The sequence below is a fragment of the Asterias rubens genome, chromosome 13, assembly GCF_902459465.1.
Source record: "Asterias rubens chromosome 13, eAstRub1.3, whole genome shotgun sequence".
NCBI lineage: Eukaryota > Metazoa > Echinodermata > Asteroidea > Forcipulatida > Asteriidae > Asterias > Asterias rubens.
In genome coordinates this window covers 4,112,606-4,135,421 of record NC_047074.1, presented here as the reverse complement: position 1 = coordinate 4,135,421, position 22,816 = coordinate 4,112,606, and the positions used below count along the sequence as shown (strand labels likewise).

The following is a 22,816-nucleotide window of genomic DNA, read 5'->3' as shown; positions in this document are numbered from 1 at the left end:
ATTTCAGCCAAATTTAGAAAAACTGCAAGGCTTACCTCTTGTGATTTTATCAGATTTTAGCAAAATTTAGACAAAACTGCAAGGCTTACCCCTTGTGATTTTATCAGATTTTAGCCAAATTTAAACAAACTGCAAGGCTTACCCCTAACGATTTTATCAGATTTTAGCCAAATTGAGACTAAACTGCAAGGCTTACCCCTTACGATTTTATTTGGATTTTATCAAAATTCAGACAAAACTGCAAGGCTTACCTCTTGTGATTTTATCAGATTTTAGCCAAATTTAGACAAAATTGCAAGGCTTACCCCTTGTGATTTTATCAGATTTTAGCCAAATCTAGAACAAAACTGCAAGGCTTACCTCTTGTGATTTTATCAGATTTTAGCCAAATTTATACAAAACTGCAAGGCTTACCTCTTGTGATTTTATCAGATTTTAGCAAAATTTAGAAAAAACTGCAAGGCTTACCTCTTGTTATTTTAACAGATTTTAGCAAAATTTTACCCCTTTCGCAAAGTTCACAAGGCCTTATGATTTTTTCGAAAAGTTCACAAGGCCTTATGATTTTTTTCGAAAAGCCTTTTGATTTTCTGGAAAAGTTCACAAGGCTATATATATAGCCTTATGATTTTTTTCGAAAAGTTCACATTATGATTTTTTTCGCAAAGTTTACAAGGCTATGATTTTTTCGCAAAGTTCACAAGGCTATAGCCTTATGATTTTTTTCGAAAAGTTCACATTATGATTTTTTCGCAAAGTTTACAAGGCTATGATTTTTTTTCGCAAAGTTCACAAGGCTATAGCCTTATGATTTTTTCGCAAAGTTCACAAGGACTTATGATTTTTTCGAAAAGTTCACAAGGCTATAGCCTTATAATTTTTTCGAAAAGTTCACAAGGCCTTATGATTTTTTTCGAAAAGCCTTTTGATTTTCTGGAAAAGTTCACAAGGCTATATATATATAGCTTTATGATTTTTTTCGAAAAGTTCACATTATGATTTTTTCTGCAAAGTTTACAAGGCTATGATTTTTAGCCTTATGATTTTTTGGAAAAGTTCACATTATGATTTTTTTCGCAAAGTTTACAAGGCTATGATTTTTTTTCGCAAAGTTCACAAGGCTATAGCCTTATGATTTTTTCGAAAAGTTCACAAGGCTATATAGCCTTATGATTTTTTCGAAAAGATCACAAGGTTATAGCCTTATAATTTTTTCGAAAAGTTCACAAGGCCTTATGATTTTTTTCGAAAAGCCTTTTGATTTTCTGGAAAAGTTCACAAGGCTATATATAGCCTTATGATTTTTTTCGAAAAGTTCAAATTATGATTTTTTTCGCAAAGTTTACAAGGCTATGATTTTTTCGCAAAGTTCCTTATGATTTTTTCACAAGGACTTATGATTTTTTCGAAAAGTTCACAAGGCTATATAGCCTTATAATTTTTTCGAAAAGTTCACAAGGCCTTATAATTTTTTCCAAAAGCCTTATGATTTTTTGGAAAAGTTCACAAGGCTATAGCCTTATGATTTTTTTCGAAAAGTTCACATTATGATTTTTTTCGCAAAGTTTACAAGGCTATGATTTTTTCGCAAAGTTCACAAGGCTATAGCCTTATGATTTTTTCGCAAAGTTCACAAGGACTTATGATTTTTTCGAAAAGTTGACAAGGCTATATCTATAGACTTATGATTTTTTCGAAAAGTTCACAAGGCCTTATGATTTTTTTCGAAAAGTTTACAAGGCTAAATTATTTTTTTCGAAAAATTCACACGGCTATAGCCTTATGATTTTCTGGAAAAGTTCACAAGCCTTATGATTTTTTCGAAAAGTTCACAAGGCTATGATTTTTTCGAAAAGTTCACAAGGCTATTACCTTATGATTTTATTCGCAAAGCCTTATGATTTTCTGGAAAAATTCACAAGACATATAGCCTTAGCAGTTTTATCTAGATTTGGCTAAAATCTGATAAAATCACAAGGGGGTAAGCCTTGCAGTTATGTTCTACATTTTGGCTTTGGCTAAAATCTGATAAAATCACAAGGGGTAAGCCTTGCAGTTTTGTTCTAGGTTTGGCTAAAATATGATAAAATCACAAGAGGTAGTAAGCCTTGCAGTTTAGTCTTAACGTGGCTAAAATCTGATAAAATCACAGAAGGTAAGCCTTGCAGTTTTATCTAAATTTGGCTAAAATCTGATAAAATCACAAAAGGTAAGCCTTGCAGTTTATCTAGATTTGGCCAAAATCATATAAAATCACAAGGGTATAAGCTTTGACTACTCTTCTTCAAATATTCTTAAAACAAATGTCAAGGGGAGTTTTCAAAATACTTTTGTATAGTTATAAGTTATTAAAATTAATTAAAATTGAAGCAAATTTGTGCAGAAAGTTAGTCAGAGTGAAGACCAGGCTTTCAGGGGACTCAAAGTCTAGTCGAAACCAGCGTGGTGATCACCCATTAGAACCCTTCAGGGACTGGCAGGTCCCGGCCCCTCCTTTACTTTCCCACCCGTTTTCCTACCTAATTTGGGGAGAGACATGACGGACCCCAATCCATTACTGGTGCCAGCAGTAAAAGTCATGTCCCTTTTGGTACGGGCAGGATTCGAACCGGGTGTACCAGCTCTGGATAGCACGCAATTGAACTATCCAGTGCACCGTGTCGCCACAGTGCCCGTTGGTGTTTGAAGGTGGTTTTAGACACTACTTATATAATTCACTTACTCCATCCAAACAAAATATAAAAGAATACTCGTGGGAGTCGAACCCGGATCTCATGGCTCCCAGTCACACGCGTAACCCGTATAGCTACGGCACCACTTGACACTTCGGAGTCATGAGAAAGGGTTATAAGACTTTCTCTCTGGTCTTCAACACCAGCAATGAGGCCAGTGGGTCAGGATCCTTGGTCTTGGGGAAATGAGTTCCAAGTTGACTTCCGACGGTTTACCTTAAAACTACTTAAATTACTGAACAGCTGATGAGTCCACGGTGAAACCAGTAAGTACAATTCAGAGTTTCCTGATAATGGTAATGATCTTGCATTTTCCTCAAAATTTGTCTTTTACATCTTTTCCCCAAAGGTGGGGGGGGGGGGGGGGGGGGGGGGGGGGGGGGGGGGGGGGGAGAAGCCTTGCATATTTGTCAAAGTTGGGTATAAATCATCGTTGGTTAAAATCAAAAGTGGTAAAGCCTTGCAGTTGCCTAAAAATGCATGGAGGAAATGCTACCTTGCAGTTGCAATCTTTCGAGTTTAAGTTTCGTCTTAAATGTGGCTAAAATCTGATAGAATGGGTAAGCTTTGATTTGCGAGATAATAATGGAAGAGAAAACGACCTTGTTTCACAAGTTGTGTGCTTCCAGATGTTTGATTTAGAGACCTCAAAATCTAATTATGAGGTCTTGAAATCGAGATCAAATATTTTAGGGAGAAATTACTTCTTTCTCAAAAACTGTGTTACTTCAGAGGGACCTATTTCTCACAACACTATTGGTTATACTATCAACAACTTTCGTCACCGATACTTGTTACCAAGTAAGGTGTTATGCTAATAATTATTTTAAGTGATTACCAATAGTGTCCACTGCCTAAGAATTGCGACTTTATACATGTTATACTGCCTTTTTATATAACTTAACCCAGGATTGAAGCTAACTTTGCGACAATATTGACTGTTGTAACTTTTTATAGGTAAACAATTGGCCCCTGGAATCTTCACCGTGGCATGTTGGGTCTCATGATCATTTGATCAAAAGAGCGGTCAAATGAGGCAATTTACAGCTGGCCAGGGGTGGATTTCACAAAGAGTTAAGACTAGTCTCGAGTTAGGACGAGAGGGGACGAGTTAGGACTTGTCCTAACTCTTTGTGAAATCGACCCCAGTGCATGCAGTCTGCAGCCCTACTGGTTTGCTCATGATCCAATAAAGTCCACTGTTTGGAAAAGGAAACACATGAAGATAACAGGTGTGAGTTGAAGGATGTTATTTTGGCCTCTTTCTTTGATTTAACTTTCCATAAATGGGTTGCTAAGGGTGCTGTAATGATTTTCTTTACTTCAACGCATGACAACAGTAGCCGTTACTGTATCTGCCATTCGGGCATGGCTCGAAGGCCAGAGCAAGCTGGGGTGCTCACTTTTTTATAAATTCTCCACAAAATTCATGCAGGCATGGTCTGTTAAAAATGTATTGCATGATCAACTCGTCAATATAGTTAAGCACGGTTCATACTTCCTGCAAATGCTTCGTGCGAAGCGAATTTTATTGCATCACAATTGGACAAGGAGCACGTGCTGATTTTTGGTACACCAAACTCCGCTTCACATTTCGCAGGAAGTATGAACCGGGCTTTAGTCGTTGTATTTTGTTGAGAGACGATAAGATAACCAAATTGTTGGCATGTCGTTTTTATTTCCTATTATTTGCAACTATTTTTCTCTACTTTGGTGCAACAATCTCACTGCAACGATACATTTTTGTTCACATTGCACAAAACCGTACAGTTACCATTACACTGCTCATAATGTAACTTCGTATGTCGAGTATAAAAACCAGTGCTCTGGGGCTCCAAGGTTGATCCAGTGTTCATTTTTCTGACTATGGATAAGTTTAGTCCAATCCCCAGTCACCAACCCGAACTTTCATTGCTGCTTGGCCCTTCCACCCCAAAACAGCTTTATAGTGTGCGTTTGTTTAGCTTCCCTGGGTCGACCCTGGTCTGCCCTGGTACGCTCGAATAGCTTTGATAGGGCTCACCCGGGTCAGCCCCCAGTGCCCTGCTTGTGGAGTGAGTCACTTGGGGATGACCTGAGGTGCATGCCGTCACCACGAGAGGGCGAGTGTGATCATTCGATTAGCTCTTGTCATGGGCTCCACCGAGTGAGCACCGCAGGGTAGACCCAGGGAAGCTAATCGAACGCACCCATTGTTGGACTCTTCTTTATAGATCATTTCTTGGTAAATCATGAGGGTGTTTTTTCTACTTCAAAGTTTTAAAGGCAGACTATGCCTGGGATGGATTTGAATATAACATATCCTACAATTGTACCCGGTCTCTGTTCGACTCTCATCCTGTTTCTTATGGCAAAACAGCTGATCTCTGTACTAGTAGAGTTAAGGCTGAGTCACACTGCAGCGATAACGAAACCGATAACGATCACGACGCACAGAGAACGCATTCTATTGGTTGAATTGCTCCACACAGAATACGCACACGCTCATCCAACCAATGGAGTGCGTTCTCTTTGCGTCGTTATCGTTCTCGTTATCGCTGCAGTTTGCCATGGAAGGGCTGTTAAACAATAAAGGTCCAGAGTCACAAAACATGGTGTGACCTCAGTGCTTACACAGTAATAACAAACAAAGTAAAGACACAGCAATATTCCTCCATCAACATGTATATATATATTTATCTTTAATGGACATATATCCACAACAATAAACATATAATAATATGAATGTTGCAATAAAGCACAGCTCCACGTAAGCTACATATATATTGATTTACATTCGTTACTTTGCAATGGCAAGCGAGCCAGCACGATGAAAGTCAAAGCTTAACATCATGAAGGTCAAAGATCATGGCCTAACAATCATGGCGGTGCTTATCGCCATATTACGTTTATGACAGAGATTTTCCACTATAAGTCAACCAGTACTTTCAATACCAGCTGTGTAATCACTGAATTGCAATGCAGTCGACTTACTGCTAACCCATAAAAAACCTATGCAATAGTTCATGACCGTCACATAACATCTTGGGCTACGGTTTAGCAGGCTTGTACGATATGCACTACTCCTGTTTTACAATAAGCACCATTATTATGAAATTTTGTCCAGTAGTGTTTCTACTGCTCATGGGATTAAGAACTGCAGTTGGGTAGAATTTGTAACCATGTGTGAGGTGGAATACGATTGAGAGAATTTGCTGTAGCACCATGGAAGTAGAGTTATGATGGCTCAAGGAAGGACAAGTAGTGTATTTAACATTTCAATCAGTATGCTTGGACAATCAGAAAACAGTCAGATAATAGTTAAACAATTTTATAAGTTGATACACCACTTGGTCTTTGAGGAGCCAAAACATCTCTTATAAAGTGACACTTAGCATTGTGCTTTGGCAAACTTCAGCCGATGAACTCTGACCTTCCATTTCAACTCGTACATTGTTTTAAAACTCATATTGTGTATATTCAGGCTGAAATTCATTGATTCATCTCCAAGTTGGCAATAAGAAAATCATAGTTTTGCCAAAACAAAATGGGAAAAATTGGAGCGATGCCACAGTTCAACAGTTATCTCTTTAAAATCTCACATTAATTAATGATTAGGGTGTCATGTTTCACCATGGTTTCATAGATGACACCTGCCTATACAATGACCAAGAACGTCCATAAATCGTTTCCCAATTACATTTTTTTCGGTGGCATAAACTGGCCTTGCCCCCATTTTCTTTTCTTTCCAAAGAGTAAACACAGTACACCAATAACCGGTAAAATAACAATCATTTAATGGATTTGTGTAATGCGAAGAGTGGTCCAAGTAATTTGCCTATTGTTAGTCCACATTCATTAAAACAGTACCAAGCTTTTGACATTACTTTATATATAATCACACTACATAGAATAATAATCGTAAACTGTACAATGAAACACCTTGGGAGTGTTGTGCTTTAACACCAGTACATCGTGCTTTATTTTAAAATATTACAAGTTTAGTATCACATGGTTAGCTTGAACAGTACCTGCCCGAACGGTGCAGAATCATTATTAAGATACTTTTTCATTGACGCTGACATCAACCTGGAGTTTTATACTTCACACAACTGCGAATGCCAAAGGACTGCGCAAGGATTCTCAGATTTTCGCAAAGATCAACTCAGACGAGTCCTTTCATGCTGATGGGGGACATTTGGGACGCTAGGTGGCAGCAGGCACACCAAGTAAATCCTGTTGTTCTCGTTACTGTGCGCATGCTCATAACTACGCAAACGATGGAAATTGACATGGTAAAGCCCGGTATGAATTTGGATGAGATACAATTTTTGACATCAGAAATTCGCAACGAACAACAGTTGAATTGTGCTGAACTCATGCGAAACATTCCCTGACGTCAGAATTTTAATAGCATCTGCACTCGTAGGAGTTTGAGTCCTAAGTCTGCTGCCACCTAGAGTTCCAAAGTCTCCCATTCTTGTCTGCAAAGTCGCTTCGCATTCCACCTTTTGCATTAAGTATAGACACCAGGATTGAGTATCAACACCCAAAGTCATACATCGTTACTCAAAAAGAAAAAGAAATACAGAAATATACAATCTTACTACTCTCCTGTAATGGCAGTGGTACCCTAGTCTTGATTAGCAACGTTTATTTTGTTAACGAAGTCGCCGATATGCAACACTATCCGCAACACAAATTACTGGAGAAGAGATATCTGTACCAAACAAACATCTGGATCAAAATGAATGACTTGACACTTTAATGGGTGCGTTCAATTAGCTTCCCTGGGTCAACCCCGCGGTGCTCACTCGGATGAGCCCCTGACAAGAGCTAATCGAATTATCACACTCGCCCTCTCTTGGTGACGCCATTCACCTCGGGTCACCCCCAAGTGACCAACTCCACAAGCAGGGCACTTGGGACTCGGAACCGGGTGGGCCCTTGGAATGACGTCAAAGCTATTCGAACGTACCGGGGTCGGCCCAGGGAAGCTAAACGAACGCACCCTATAACACTTGCTTTGGCCAGATATACACCGCTTGCATTGTAGCCGCCATCTTTGATGAAATGTGCATGCGTGAAAGGCTATCCTTGGCTGAAAGTCATGTGCAGCGTGTACACTTTTCCATTGTTATTCATCAAAGATGGTGGTCAGTGATGTCAAGTTCAATCCATCTGGGCCCAATTTCATGGCTCTGCTTACCGTAAGCACAGAATCAACACGCACGAAAGCAGGGAATTCTGTGCTTACGGCAAGCGTATTTCACAGGTTATTTTGGCTTCTGCGCGTGCCTACTCCACGTTACTAGGCATTCTACGCTAACAAGGCTAGGGCAGAAATTTGGCGCTTGCACATAAGTGGGGAATCAGGATTGTAAACCAAGAATTCGGCGGTAAGCGGAGCTGAAAGCGGAGCTATGAAACTGGGCCCTGTTCAGTCTTGCCAAATGCTAAGTCCTTCTGAGTCAGCGCCCTCTATCGGTGACTAATAAAAAAAAATGGTCGCCAGTCAAGACAAGTGGTATCCTAAGCATGAACGACAAACCTGTTGTCTTACAATGAACAGGAAGATAAAAACAAAAATTAAAGACGTTGATAAAAATCACCTTTAAATACATTTATTACCTGCATTGCTGTCCGGATGCATTTCTATTTTATTAGTTTTTAAAAATACAACAGCTGTCTAAAACTGAATGGTTTCCAAGACGACCACAACAACGAAAAGATTTAAATAAATATATATCTTAAAAGATAACCTTTTTACACCGATCTAAATAAAAACTACATGCATTTACCTTTTTTATGCCCACATTATAAAGTAAAGTTTTAATAAACGCTTTTTCTTAATATCTCCCATAACGCTTTACCGATGGATAAAATTGTTTTTTTTTCTCTCTAGTTTTCTTTTTTTTATGCCACACAGCAAATTGCAATAATTTCAAGGCATTAAAAGCAAGGTGAAGGGAAATATTTTTACAAAGAGCACATTTCAGGTCCGATTATATTGAGGTATTTTTCTTTTTTTTTAGGCCTTGACAAGTTTTCTAAAGCCTAAATACTGCTACACTAAAAACTAGGTTAGTGTGTGTTTGTGGTAACTATACAGTTTTCAGCCTGATAGGTTGCGAAGACTAAAGTGTATGTGGATTAAATTTATTGAAGACCACAGCAGATTCTATCCCACAGCTCCCCCCTCTGGTTGCCCCGCCCCTTTTCTCCTCCCTCATGCCCAACCTACATAAGTGGTTTTAAAATGACCTGTGTGTCAATGTAATTTCTTTAAGAAAGAACTCTTAATCTATCCATTCTCTACAGCTGTTGCCTTGCCTTGAAAGAGTCAGAAAGACTAAAAGACTCACCTCTGAATAAAAGACTCACCTCTGAATAAAAGACTCACCTCTGCATAAAAGACTCACTTTGAGAACCAAGACCTGTCTCTGGAGTAAATTCTTATTTCTAAATCTTATTTGCAGGTACATCCACCCCCTACAATCCCTGACCTTATTGAAGTGATTTCGATAAAGTTTATTGATACAACAGTATGTGCATGTCTATAAACTTACAAACTACATGAATTAACTCTAATTACAAAGTACAGTCAAGTTACATGTACATTGTACATGTATATCTAATAAAATATGTTTCTGTAATTGTGTGTTATTTTTATTTATTCTTAATACAAGGCAATATTATTTTCCACAGATTCTGCCAACAATTATATTATGACATTTTAAACTTTCTTAATTGTTTATATTCGTTATTCCACAAACTACTATGCTTTTTTTTATATTAATGCTACTTTAGTCGCAGACCCTGCTTTAGTGTTTTTTTAACTCTCCCATCCCATACCCGTAGCAAGCATACATCCATGTAGTTTATCAATTTTAAAATCAGTAGCATTTGAAACTTTGCATGGTGGAAAAACAATATAGAAAGGTTTGCGGTAGCACCATGTAATGATCTGAAAAGTTCCGTTGGTTTTAACTCGCGTTTTGATCAATATGCTCTGATAGTCTTCTGGAGACAAAAGAAAAGAAGACAATCAGAGCATACTGATCGAAACGTCGAGTTGAAACTCAACCCCAACTCAACCCTCAACCCCAACTCAACTCTAGAGATTATCATTACATGGTGTCATCGCAAACCTTTCTATACCATTCTAAAATCATTCAAGATCCTTGTTCGTTGTTTTTTTTTCTTATTTCTGTCAAGGTAACATTCAAAGGCAAGAAAGCTTGTGTAATAGTCTATATAAAACCCAACAAACACTGTCGAGCTAATTGTATTTGATTGTTTTGTAAAATCTCAAGTAAATATAGTTACATCTACAACATGTCTTGAAGAAGAAAGAAAATGGACCAAAAATTGACATAAAAACATCCAATAACATAATACCCCATTATTACAAGTAAGTGTATTTCTTGGAAAATAAAAACAATTTCAACACATTATGGTAAATTAAACTCTTTCCTTGTAGCATGAACTCCTTAGCCCCTAATAATTTATCGCATTGAAGTAAATTTCACTCTTACAGCGATATGTTGCTTTTCTTCATTATCATTTTCAGTTTAAATTATCATCACCGCATAAACAATTCATTTTCCATTACAGCTGCCAGTTTTAAAGCTTTTTACAGCAATTTTTGACCTCTAAGGTCAACCTAAGGTCAATCCAAGATCAACATGACCCAGAACATCACTGCTTGTATTCTACGTTTGGTCTCATTTTCTCCTAAATGGATATTAAATATTATTCTTATTCTTCTTATTATTTTTTGTTATTATTATACAAACACCAAGTTCTTCTTAAAATCTATAAATGTCTAGTAAAAAACAAATCAACATATCCTTGCGACGTGCCAGCGCAATCGGGTGATGATGGGTGAAACATTTAGAGTGCAATCCGGGGAGTCACAGTACGTCCACAACTAAATCTTTACATTTACCATGATGCTAAATCTACAGGACAGTATGTATAGATTTATATTACACAAAATAAAGGCCCCCTAGCTGGGTTGAAATCAAGCAGCACCACTCCTTCAGGCCAATCGTAGGCACTCAATCAAAAAAGAAAAGACGATTATTTTTTAAAAAGCTGGGTTGGTCTGAGAATACCATCTGAAAGCCCGCGCATGAAATGAAATTCGTTATTCGTTCGTAAAAAAAAAAACTCTGTTACCATTGTAGGTTGGGTGAAATAACAATCTGAAACATATATTAATAAGAAAATTTTGAGCACCATTCAGTCAAGATGGTGATCTGTATTTTTGTGATAAATCAATAATAAATGGGTTTTTGCTTACGGTTATTTTGGTGTAATTGTGTTTTATCCGACTGATACCATTTCAACACTGAGTAAACAAAACATCAAACAATATTCTTGTAGCTTAAATCAAGGTTTAGTATTTGAGGTATCAAATGGCAAATAATGGGCATATTTCAAAAACTGCTCTTATATAGCTGGTCAAACGATGCGTAGCAGTAACAATAAGTTCGGTTGGTAAACCAGTGGAACTTCTAGTTCAATCTATTTGTAATTCAATTGATTGTATGTGTATCAAAATATACACTCAAGCAAAACCTGAAAATCACAAAATTTGAATCAGAATTTAATCCTGTTTTTTAACCGCCTAGTAAAAATTTAGGAGCATCCATTTTTTTTAACCGCCTGTATTTGTTTTAGGAGCATCCATTATTTGTTAAAGGTTTTTTTCTTTCAGCTCAAAACAAAATATTTTCCTAAAGTTTTTACGAGCCCTGAGGGATACTCTTCAATTGTTTAAACCTTTTAAAAGAAAGGAGAAAAAGAAGAAGAATGTGTCTGAATTTCTAAATACTACAAATCCCATGATGAAACAGTGATTTTGTAGACATTAATAACAAGCCATGTGGTGTTGTATGCTACCACCATTCATCCGGCCCCTCTGCCTTCCCTCCCATGGTGTGACGCCTTTTAACTCAACAACACATCCATATTGCGACTTGTCCCTCCAGCGTTTTTTGGGGAGCCATTAGTGCTGTGTTGCCATGGCAACAGTGGTGCTATCCAATCAAGCCTCAGTGCCTTCTCCTTCGGCCCCTTGGAGACGCAGCCGAGCAAAGTCCTCGAAGATGAAGTCGTCATCTTGTGGGGTCGCTGGTTCCACTCCGCTGTGGGGAGAGGAGGAAGAAGAAGAAAATAAAATAAACATGAAGAAAATCAACGTTTTAGCAAGGAGGGATACAAAACCGATTGGAGGTTTATTAATTTTACGATAGGATTTCTCGGCCAATATTAACAGAAATCTATTCATTTTAATACCCGGCTCATTAAAGTTTGTTTAAAAATGACTGTCCTGTTGAATCAGCATTCAAGCACCGAAGGGAGAAATTCTATTTGACAAGTTAAGCGTTCACTGGTCAAATAAAATCATTTCAATTTCACCAGGCAGCAAGACTCATTTTGACTGGATTAGGAGAAAATGCGTGAATTAAAAGGGGGGTTAAATGAAATTGTTGCTTAAATTGTCTAGGAAAACCTATATTACCTCCAAAATGAGCTCAAATTCCCAGAGTGGAATTCAGCTTCAGAAAAATCCACCAGTACAATCACAAATCATATTCATGCTTATTGTCCAAGTTGATTGTGCCAGGTTTTGTTTTGTCTACATTGCCCCCCCCCCCCCTTTTTGAGATTCTGTGGAAGATAGGCGCCCCCAGTGTTGTGCACTACTGGGATGAGGGGAGATGAAGAAGTAAAAGGATGAGGGAGGAGGTAAGACAGATGGGGGGAGACAGATACTAGAGCCGAAAGGAAAAGCCGTTTCTGAGTGATACTGCAAAGGGGGGATACCACTCAAGGCTTGAGAGATCTGTGGAGAGATGGATGAGGAGGCAGACTTGTTGAGATGAACAACATCAACGGGCGAGGAACACGGTGATAAAACGCAAGGGGACGTGTACAAATGACGGAGAGAAGAGATGACTCAGAAGGAAATGCGGAAGAGAAGAAGGAGTGAATGTCACAAAATGGGGTTGGGAATTTAGAGGAGAAGGACGGAGCGAAGATTGCGGCCATGTAAAGTTTATTTTTATTTTTTAAAATTTGTTATGCAAGTCGCCAGACACACAAGGCCTGAAGGCCACTTCAAGGTGTGGGCTACAATTATTTTTTCCAGAGGCCGTTGCCACCTACTCCTAGGGCTGAAACAGGGTTACTCCCTTTACAGTCCATACGAATGTAGGCTTGGGTATCATCAATCCGAAGCCTGGCCGGTAGAGCAGAAAGCACTACCTCCTCAACTTTATGTAGCAAGTGTCACGACCGGGTTTCCAACCCACACTCTGCTGATCAAACACCAGAGCTTGAATCCGGTGCTCTTAACCACTCGGCCATGACACGCCACAAGAGTCAGTGAGACAGAGTATTACTAGCTGTGGTGCCAGAAAGAGAAGATAAATCCCTTTTCACATGCAAGCAATCACAAGGGTCTCTCGCTTTATTTTAGCATGGTTGTAAACATTTTCCAAATTGCAGTTTGTGTAAAAAAGGCAGTGCAACAATGTTTTGACTACACAAGGTCCGTAGTGAAAACTTTGGGACAAGATTTGATCAAGGAACTTGGAATCTTTAGGTTCATTTTGAAGGAACATTTTGAAAAATGTCACATCCTTCCTACAATTTAATAATGGACCCTTGCTAAATTGCTCTTGAGTGAAAGGGATGGACCTTAAGATATGAGAATGTGGTTATCTTTTAAGTAGAAATGCAACAAATTGTTTCTTCCCACATAAACTTCACTTTTATTAACCTTGCTATGGGTTAAAAATTAAGCTCCTCATACTCTTTTGTTTCTAACATGACTTTCACTGCCAAAATTTAAAGGCAAGACCATTTTCTTAGTTTTATAAAACTGTAAAAGTGGTTCTTAAATATAATTTTTTTTTTCTTGAAAATGAAATCTTGGTGGGGGAAATACAAAGCTTGAAGGGGGAGATAAAACGCAAGGGGACAGTACTAAGACGGAGATAAGCTGAAAGGAAGAGATGACTTATGTGGAAATGCGGAAGAGAAGGAGTGAGTGCATCACAAGATGGGAGTTGGGAATTCAGAGGAAACAGCCATAAGTTCCATTGGCCTTTTTGAGATATGGTGGACACAAGAGTGCACTGTTTGGTTTGGGTGTATACAGCAGATTTTGTTTTGTTTTACCCATATACACCAATGTGTGTTAGCACTGTATACTCGGTACTTTCCTAAGCGCTGTAAACAAAATCGCAGGCATAACTTGGTTGGGATTCAAACCCAAAGCCTTTTTAAGATATGGCGGACACAATGCTACAACACTATAGACGATGTGACCTCTGACGTCACACGAAAACCATAACATGATTCGCGAGCATACCGCCGGGCAAAACCTTTGTGTTTTGGCAGCCAGCTAGCAAGTGTACGCAATCTTGCTATGACTACGCAACTCAGTGCCCGGCGAAACATGACGTATATAGTGTTTTGTCAACAGAGGGCGGTTTGAATGTAAACATAGGTCACATCGTCTATAAGGTTTGTAGGATTTGAAATTTTGCATGGTGGAAAATCAATATGGAAAGGTTTGGGGTAACACCATGTACGGTTTGGGTAAATTTATGTAAACCGTACACTCCTATCACGTCCTCCATACCTTAAAAAATCTTCTAGAGCAGTGTCTTACCAGCTAGACCACCATACAGACAAATAACCCAAACCTAATAGTGTCATAGTATTGTGTCCACAATATCTCTAAAAGCCTTTTGTTTCCTTGGAATAAAATAAAAACCAAGATAATGGTCTGATGATAAAGAACAGGAGATTCAGGATTGATTGAAAACAAAAAAAAGAAAGAACCACCAGTAAAGTCAGAGAGATTTGTGAAAACACTTAAGGTAATTAGCTAAGGCATTCCTTAAAGACTCTGGACACTATTGGTAATTGACAAAGACCAGTCTTCTCACTTGGTGTATCTCATCATATACATAACAACTAAAAACTGTGAAAATTTGAGCTCAATTGGTCGTTGAAGTTATGAGATAATAATGAAAGAAAAAACACCCTTGTCACATGAAGTTGTGTGCTTTTAGATGCTTGATTTTGAGAAATCTCAAATTCTTAACCTGAGGTCTCAAAATCAAATTCGTGAAAAATTACTTCTTTTTCGAAAACTACATCACTTCAGATCAGAGGGAGCCGTTTCTCACAATGTTTTATACTATCAACCTCTCCCTATATCTCGTTACCAAGTAAGGTTTTATTCTAATAATTATTTTGAGTCATTACCAATAGTGTCCACTGCCTTTAACAGCTATCATTGCATTCGCACTCTGCAGATTTCTCAATGTCTATTTACTTGTCATGCAAATGGATGCACAGGAAGCAACGTTTGTCACAATCGCGTTTCGGATCACTCTTAGTTTCGCTGACCCCAAAATAAAGGTTTGTGACTTTTATTATGCAGTCCACTGTGCTATAAACAGCCATGCAGGTTTAAAACAATGCAGGTTTAAAACAATGCATGTTTAAAACAACGCAGGTTTAAAACAATGCAGGTTTAAAACAATGAGTTATTGTCATGCAAATGAACTGAATGATACTGAAATGTATTACACTCAAAAACATTGATGTCATAAACAATACGGGCAAGATATTTGGCATTTGGGATGAAAGTGCATGTAGGAATATTTTATTGAGCATAAAGGGCTGACCTACATGTACACAATATGTAGGCTTTAAAGGCACTGGACGCTGTTGGTAATTACCATTGCAGGAAACGGCTCCCTCTGAAGTAACGTAGTTTTTGAGAAAGAAGTAATTTTTCACTAAAATATCTAAGGTTCCGAATTCAAGCATCTGAAAGGACACAACTTGTGCGACAAGGGTGTTTTTTGTTCCGTTACTTTCTCGCAACTACATGTACATGTATGACGAGAAATTGAGCTCAAACTTTCACCGGCGTGTTATTTTATGCATATGCTGAGATACACCAAGTGAGAAGACTGGTCTTTCACAATTACCAATAGTGTCCAGTGTCTTTAATAGACATTTCAAGCTATAAAGTCACAATTTGTCAGATTTTTTCCAAGACCAACAAAATCGGATAAGTACATGTATGAAGAGTATCATGCCTGACAAAATCAAATAATTATGATGTCACAAAATGGTACATTTGGGTATGGCTACATTTTTCCAAATTCCAACCAAATTAAGTTGGGATAGTTTTTGGTTTTGTTTTGTTTTCTTATATAAATTTTTAACAAAAATAAAATTAAATAAAGGGATCTGCACCTAGTGATCTTCAAACTCAGTTTTTCTTTGGATTATAAAAAAACACAAAAATAAGCTTTATAAAGCAAAGACAATAAAAAGTTCTTATGAATTGCAAGCTTTAGGGGAGGAGTAGGGGGAAGGAGGAGGGGGGGTAGGTAGTGGAACAGTGTCTCACTGCCTATTTTCCATCTCCATTCATGTCATTGACAAGATTTGACCTAGTCTTGCCCAAGGCGTTGCAGCTATATTTTTGATGATTTACTTTTGTGTTGTTTAGTAAATTGTTTTCCCTTTACACTATTGCGCTAACCTGCACAACCTAAATATGTGCAGTCTCTGTGTTCATGTTGTATGTACACGCTGTGATTGCATAGTGTGAGATGATTACGTGGGCTCTAAGATGCCTCCGTCCGCAGAGAGTTATACTAGTTCCGATGAACTACATACAGTCCAGTAGTAGTATGGGCGTCATTTTCAGTGTGGTTCATAGTGTACAGTACACGTATCCGAGAGCCCAATTTCATAGAGCTGCTTAAGCACAAAAAGATGCTAAGCACAACCAAATTATTACTGTGTGCTACATGATGCAAAATAAGTGCTGTAATACATTGATGTTATGTACATTTAAATGTGCAATATGTGCAAAGTGTACCTTGTGTGTATTTTGTGCATGTTACTGGTGAAATGTGGTTCACAGAGTGGACATTATTGTAAACTGGTGAAGTGGTTCGTACTACCAGCAGCTTCTGGCATCCACAATGTCAAGCCACTATTGACCAACGTTGTGCAACTACCCAACCTTGAGCACTAATGACGCACTATTGACCAATGTTAAACCATTATTGACCAATGTCGAGCCAATATTGTCCAACATTGATCCACTATTGACCAATGTCGAGCCACTCCTGCGCCTTGAACACCCAGCAGGGTGGATACGTGTGCATTACAAGTATTATTATTATTACTATTATTATTACTTCTGACCAACGTCGAGCACTATTGACCAACGTTGAGCCACTATTGACCAACATTGACCAATGTTGAGCCACTATTGACCAATATTGACCAACATTGAGTAACATTTGACCAATATTGAGCTGCTATTAACCAACGTTGAGCCACTATTGACCACAGTCAAGCCACTATTGACAACGTTGCGCCACAATTGACCAATGTTGAGTCACTATTGACCAACGTTGAGCCACTATTGACCACCGTTGAGCCATTATTGAACAACATTGAGCCACTATTGACAAATGTCAAGCTACTATTGACCAACGTTGAGCACTATTGACCAATGTCGAGCCACTGATGACAAATGTTGAGCACTATTGACCAATGATGAGCCACTAATGACAAATTTTGAGTCACTTTTGACCAAAGTCAAGCCATCATCATTGCAATTTTTGAGAAAGTTAAGCTATTTCATATCTGTTTTTATCCTATCACTATATCAACCTGAGGGCAGTCAAAACAGTTTAGAAAATGAATGCTGACCACAGCCACATTTCACTAAACTACGTACATGTATGAAGCAAAAAATAATAATTAAGCTAAGCAAAAATTTGCAATTAGGCTAAGCAAAACATAGCAGGGCACCAAGCACAACCAATGATCATCATGGTAGCTGTTTTGGTTTAAGCAGCTACGTATACAAAACAATAATAATAATAACTTTTATAGCGCATTTTCCAACAACGTACCAATGCGCTTTACATTAGTGCCCTGCCGTTGATTTCACCAAACTCTTCCTAACTTACATTTAGGATTAATCTTAGGACGGGTTCAGTTCCGTATCAAAATACGTTAGCACGTATTGAACTCATCCTAAGTTAGGACGGGTTACTCGTCCTAACTCGAGATAGGATTGATCCTAGCGTTTCGTGAAATCGGCTGCAGGTCATTAGGCCAATAACATTCCTGCAAAATTTCTCAGCTCCCTGGGGAGTACACAGCCTGGGCCATGGCGCTCCAAAGGCTCTTCCAAACACAATATCACCATCTATCCTCACAGGTATCCATTTTTGGAGCATCTTGCTCTGAACATCTTGCTCAACGACACAAGTATCATAACTGGGTTTCAAACACACACCACAATGACTGAACCACCAGAACTTGAATTTGATGATCTAAACCGCTCAGCCATGGCCATGACACCCAATAATTTATCAGACCAATTAACATACACGATTCGACAAGCCACCATCTCTTTGAAGAAATACTGTAAAGCACCATTGCATGGCTTTCGAGATGAGAGCCTCATGAGCCGTTTATAACTAAGGCAGTAATGCTCGACAGCCCCTAAATATAAGTGACAGTGGCTCAGTGAAACTGCCGAGAAACCTGACACAGGCTTTCAAACTCCACTGTCAAGTGAAGACAACAAAATGTAAACATGCTTGATCATGACATCGAGAGAGGCAAAAAAGGGTGTCTAAAACACTTTGCCAACGGTAAATGATATAAATCTAGCAGATTATTGTGGAAGTCAAATCCACTCTTCTTCGAATATTGTGTGTAACAGTTCAAGATTAGTGCAATCTTGGTTCATGAACTGTACTGTGTCGAAACAAAAAACATCCACCTACCGGAAGTAGGCCAAGCAGAAGGAATTGCACTTAATGTATTTACCTTTAATAAGGCAGATGATTGTAGATTGTAAGACGTTTATCCCATTGTGCTCGGACCTTTGCACTTGTTTTCCTTGTTTCAAGTTTGTTGCCCAAAGAGCGATCCACTTTTGAAGAGCTATGGTTGAGGGTTTTGTTCCTTTGTAACAAATAATGGAGGGGCGCTTTGGGATTTTTTTTTTCAGGGGATGAAAAGGGGCGCTACACCTAAAGGGAAACCCTCAGGACCTCTTCCACTTCCCTAAATCTTCCAAACAAATGTGAATAACCAAAGGAATTTTTAATAAAGGTGTATAAATGGGAACATGAGGAGAAGGCTTAGACCGCGTTCCCTCTGGATCTACAATTGCGAGATCGGGATCTCGCAACTAAATTTTGGTTGCAGGCGTGAAATCGCGGTCGCGTTCCCACTTGAGTATGATCACGCATTGATCCCCCTTTTTGGGAACGGAAGTGGGTTTAAAAGAACACTGTTTGCTAGCAAATTGCGGGGTCTGATCGCTCTTTGCGTTCCCACTAGACTTTTGATCGCCCATTAATCCACAAAGGGCGATCAGATCCCGCTTTAATCCTACTCCCGAGGAGGATCAAAATTGCACGGTCAGATCCTGATCGCCCTCGCGTTCCCACTGGAGCTTATTCCTCTTTGATCGCCCTTTCGGGGTCTTGATCGCCCTTTTCTTGAATTGGGAGATCAACGTGGGGTCCAGTTGGAACGAGACCTGAGAAACTCCTGTGTTGGACTACAACCAGTAGGCGGCATTTTTACTTAAAAGTAGCTTGAGGTTGTATGCACCTAAGGGAGTTTACGAGGAATGGTCTAAATGGATGCCCGGTGAACAGGGATAATAATGATGTAAATAGCTTTGATCTAGCTAATGGGATATGTGCACTATATACATGTATAAGAGCCAGTTATTATTAATGAACTACTGGGTTTGGGACAAATCTTGTACACCCACCCACTCAAGCCTCCTAAAACAAAACAGGAAACAGAGGGTTTAAATATTTTGCCCTCTGCTGATTTGCAACTGAGGTAAGGTCCCCCCAAATAACCCAAGAATATGTATTAGTATTAATTTAAAAAAAAAACTTCTGTATGTTAAACATTTTTGTTGGTACTTCCTCATCAAAACATATTGAAACAATTATTTTATTTATGATTACAGCTCATTTCTTGAGCAACAATGGTAATGCTTGATAAATAAGATCAGTTAGAAAACCTTAGAGCAGTTAAAGAAAGAAAACATTTCCAGACAAAAACAAGACTAACAGACTTGATACAAACTACACAGTCCCTGGCCGATTCCCTGCCGCATAATGCATGTCTCCACAGACTAAGGGAATCTAAAAACACTACGAGGAAGACAACCGAAGTTGCCGCTAATCTTTTGAGGTGTGAAACATTGAACAGGTGAAGCGGCCTTTAAAAAAGCTTCCTGCAATTGATTCTGAATGTCTGAGGAGCGTTCATATATTATGCATGCATGACTGTGAAGTGAATTTCAATGACGAGTGGGGGAAGAGGGTGTTTAACCCCCCCTTAGCTAAGAACTACATGTACATGTACTGCTGACATTCAAGCTGCATTTGATTCCTGTTGAATCAGGGTTCGATTTTAACACTGGACCACAGGCCTCAGGTCAGTGATTTTAGGCCAGTAAACAGAAGACTGGACAAGTCCGTTGATCTTGTGTTTGCGTTCAAATGATGACTTTCAGTCTAAATAAATATACATGTACTTCTGTTGATTATTGAAGAAGGTTTACCCAAACAAATGACATAAATTTTCTCTTATTTTTAAAATCCAAATTGTGAAAGCATTTTGGGGCCAGTAAACTCATGACCAGACAGGTCCGGCAGTCTTGTGTTTGTCTTTGTGTTCGTTGACTTTCAGGCTGATAAATATACTTCTGTTGATTATTGAAGAATGCTTGCCCATATACATGTAACAAATAAGATAAATCTTCTTTAGACACTTGGTAATTACTCAAAATAATTATTACCATAAAACCTTACTTGGTAATGAGTAATGGAGAGAGGTTGATAGTATAACACATTGTGAGAAACGGCTCCCTCTGAAGTGACAAAGTTTTTGAGAAAGAAGTAATTTTCCACGAATTTGATTTTGAGATCTTAGGTTTAGAATTTGAGGTCTCGAAATCAAGCATCTGAAAGCACACTACTTTGTGTGACCATGGTGCGACAAGGGTATTTTTTTCTTTCAATAATATCCTGCAACTTCGACGACTGACTGAGCTCAAATCTTCACAGCTTTGTTATTTTATGCATGTGTTGAGATACACCAATTGTGAGGACTAGTCTTTTTACCAATAGTGTCTAGGGTCTTTAAGTGGTTCCCCCCCCCCCAGTTCAAGCAGTTCATTTGTGTAACTGTGTAACTGTGAAAGAATTTTCTTCTCATGTCTATTATAAGTGTCTAGAGTAAATATTTTGAGGTACAAGCTGGTAGCTCTAATGTGTGTTGTCTTGAAATTCAAGCCCTGTGAATATCAAAAACGACCTAGAATTCTGACTCATTTACTGCATTATGTACAGAGCTCTAACAATGTCCACTCAGGGGTGTGACAGTCTGAAAATGTACCATTCTGAAATGTGTTTATTTTGATTTTTTTTTTTTTTACTTTACTTCTAGACTGTTTTACTTTACAGCATTTTTACAGACTCTTCATCCCCATTAAAGGAACATGTCAACCATTTTGTGGAACAAACTTTTTTACTCCACAAAAATACGGACTGTGTTACTTCACGAAATAAAAGGAAAAACCTCACAACTTCAAGGGATCTTTGTGTGGACCATTCTATTCTACTGTACTTTCAAAACATCTTTCCAACCGTATTGATTTCATAACAAATGCTTATTATAGTCCTTAGCTACACGTACGATAGTGGCACTTTTAGTATACATGTACATGAAGTAGATTGTACATTGTACATGTTCAACCTTGGGACTGAAAGAATTGTCTTTCTTGAACTCATAAAAAATAGCTACATTTTGGTGTTAATCCGCCAAAAATCAGACCTGCAATCTAGAAATCTTAAGGGTTGAACACAAAAGGGTAGGGCCATGTCTTCCCTTGATAGTCACTTCAATTCATCCAAGAAAGTACAGACGGAAGATCAGTGACAAATCCTGAAATCTGGGACAAAACCCTGACAAATCTTAGGACTACTCACTACTGGCCAGAGTCTAACACAGGCAATTTTGCAAAGATGCACTATTTTTGCTTCATAGCTGTAGAAGCCTAACAGCAACAACAAGACTTTGTATTCTTGCTGTGTTTTTTTGTTTAGTTTACATGTCACTGTGTGTGCAGTTGAATTCACAAAGAGATATCAGTTATTGGCGGTGAGTGCACTGTGGGCCGACAGGGTCAGTTTATACATGTATACAGTTTAATGTGCAGGTGAAATACGTATCATCAAGTGCGTGGAAAAAGGGCGTAAGGCACGCTCTAGTGGGCAAGCCTACCACAGCATTTGTCCTAGTCTTGGTGCAAGACGTCCCTGTTTTGTATTTCCACAAATTTCCGCCGCCCATAGAGGGCGCTATCACTCCACCAACCGCTATCACCCACGAACCGCTATCACAGGAACTGTTCCTGTGATAGCGGTTCGTGGGTGATAGCGGTCGGTGGAGTGATAGCGCCCTCTATGGGCGGCCTGTGATAGCGGTTCGTGGGTGATAGCGGTTGGTGGAGTGATAGCGCCCTCTATGGGCGGCGGAAATTTGTGGAAATACAAAACAGGGACGTCTTGCACTAAGACTACATTTGTCCAAGCAGAAACTCCAGAGCAATAAAATGGCTAAAGTTTCTCAGAAAATAAAGTGTGAATATATGTCTCACTCCCAGGGCCAAATTTCATAAAGTCTTCTTGCTAAGCACAGAATAAATGCTGCTTAGCAGAAACAGGTTACCAGCCAAAACTTCATAAGGTTGTTACTGTTGCTACCAGTGCACCCACTAAAACTAAGTTTGCTGAGCAGTATTTTCAGCTTAACAGCTTTATAAAATTGGGCCCAGAACTAAATGAATGCATAAGTTTTCTTCAATAGGGGACTTTTGGGACGCTTGGTGGCAGCAGACTTACCAGGTAAAATCCATTGTTCTCGGTAATGTGCCCATGCTCAGAACTAAGTAAACAATAGAAATTTACCTGATAAGTCTGCTG

General features: G+C 38.7%; 1 protein-coding gene across 1 annotated transcript in view; it reads right to left on the bottom strand.

Moving 5' to 3' along the window:
- Positions 1-8,606: 8,606 nt before the first annotated feature.
- Positions 8,607-22,816, bottom strand: part of LOC117298642 (arrestin red cell-like) — a 48,882-nt gene continuing 34,672 nt past the window's right edge. Inside the window, exon 11 of the mRNA XM_033781960.1 lies at positions 8,607-11,866. Within this exon, the coding sequence (XP_033637851.1) occupies positions 11,767-11,866 (100 nt within the window). The 3' untranslated portion in view covers positions 8,607-11,766. The remainder of the gene's footprint in view (positions 11,867-22,816) is intronic.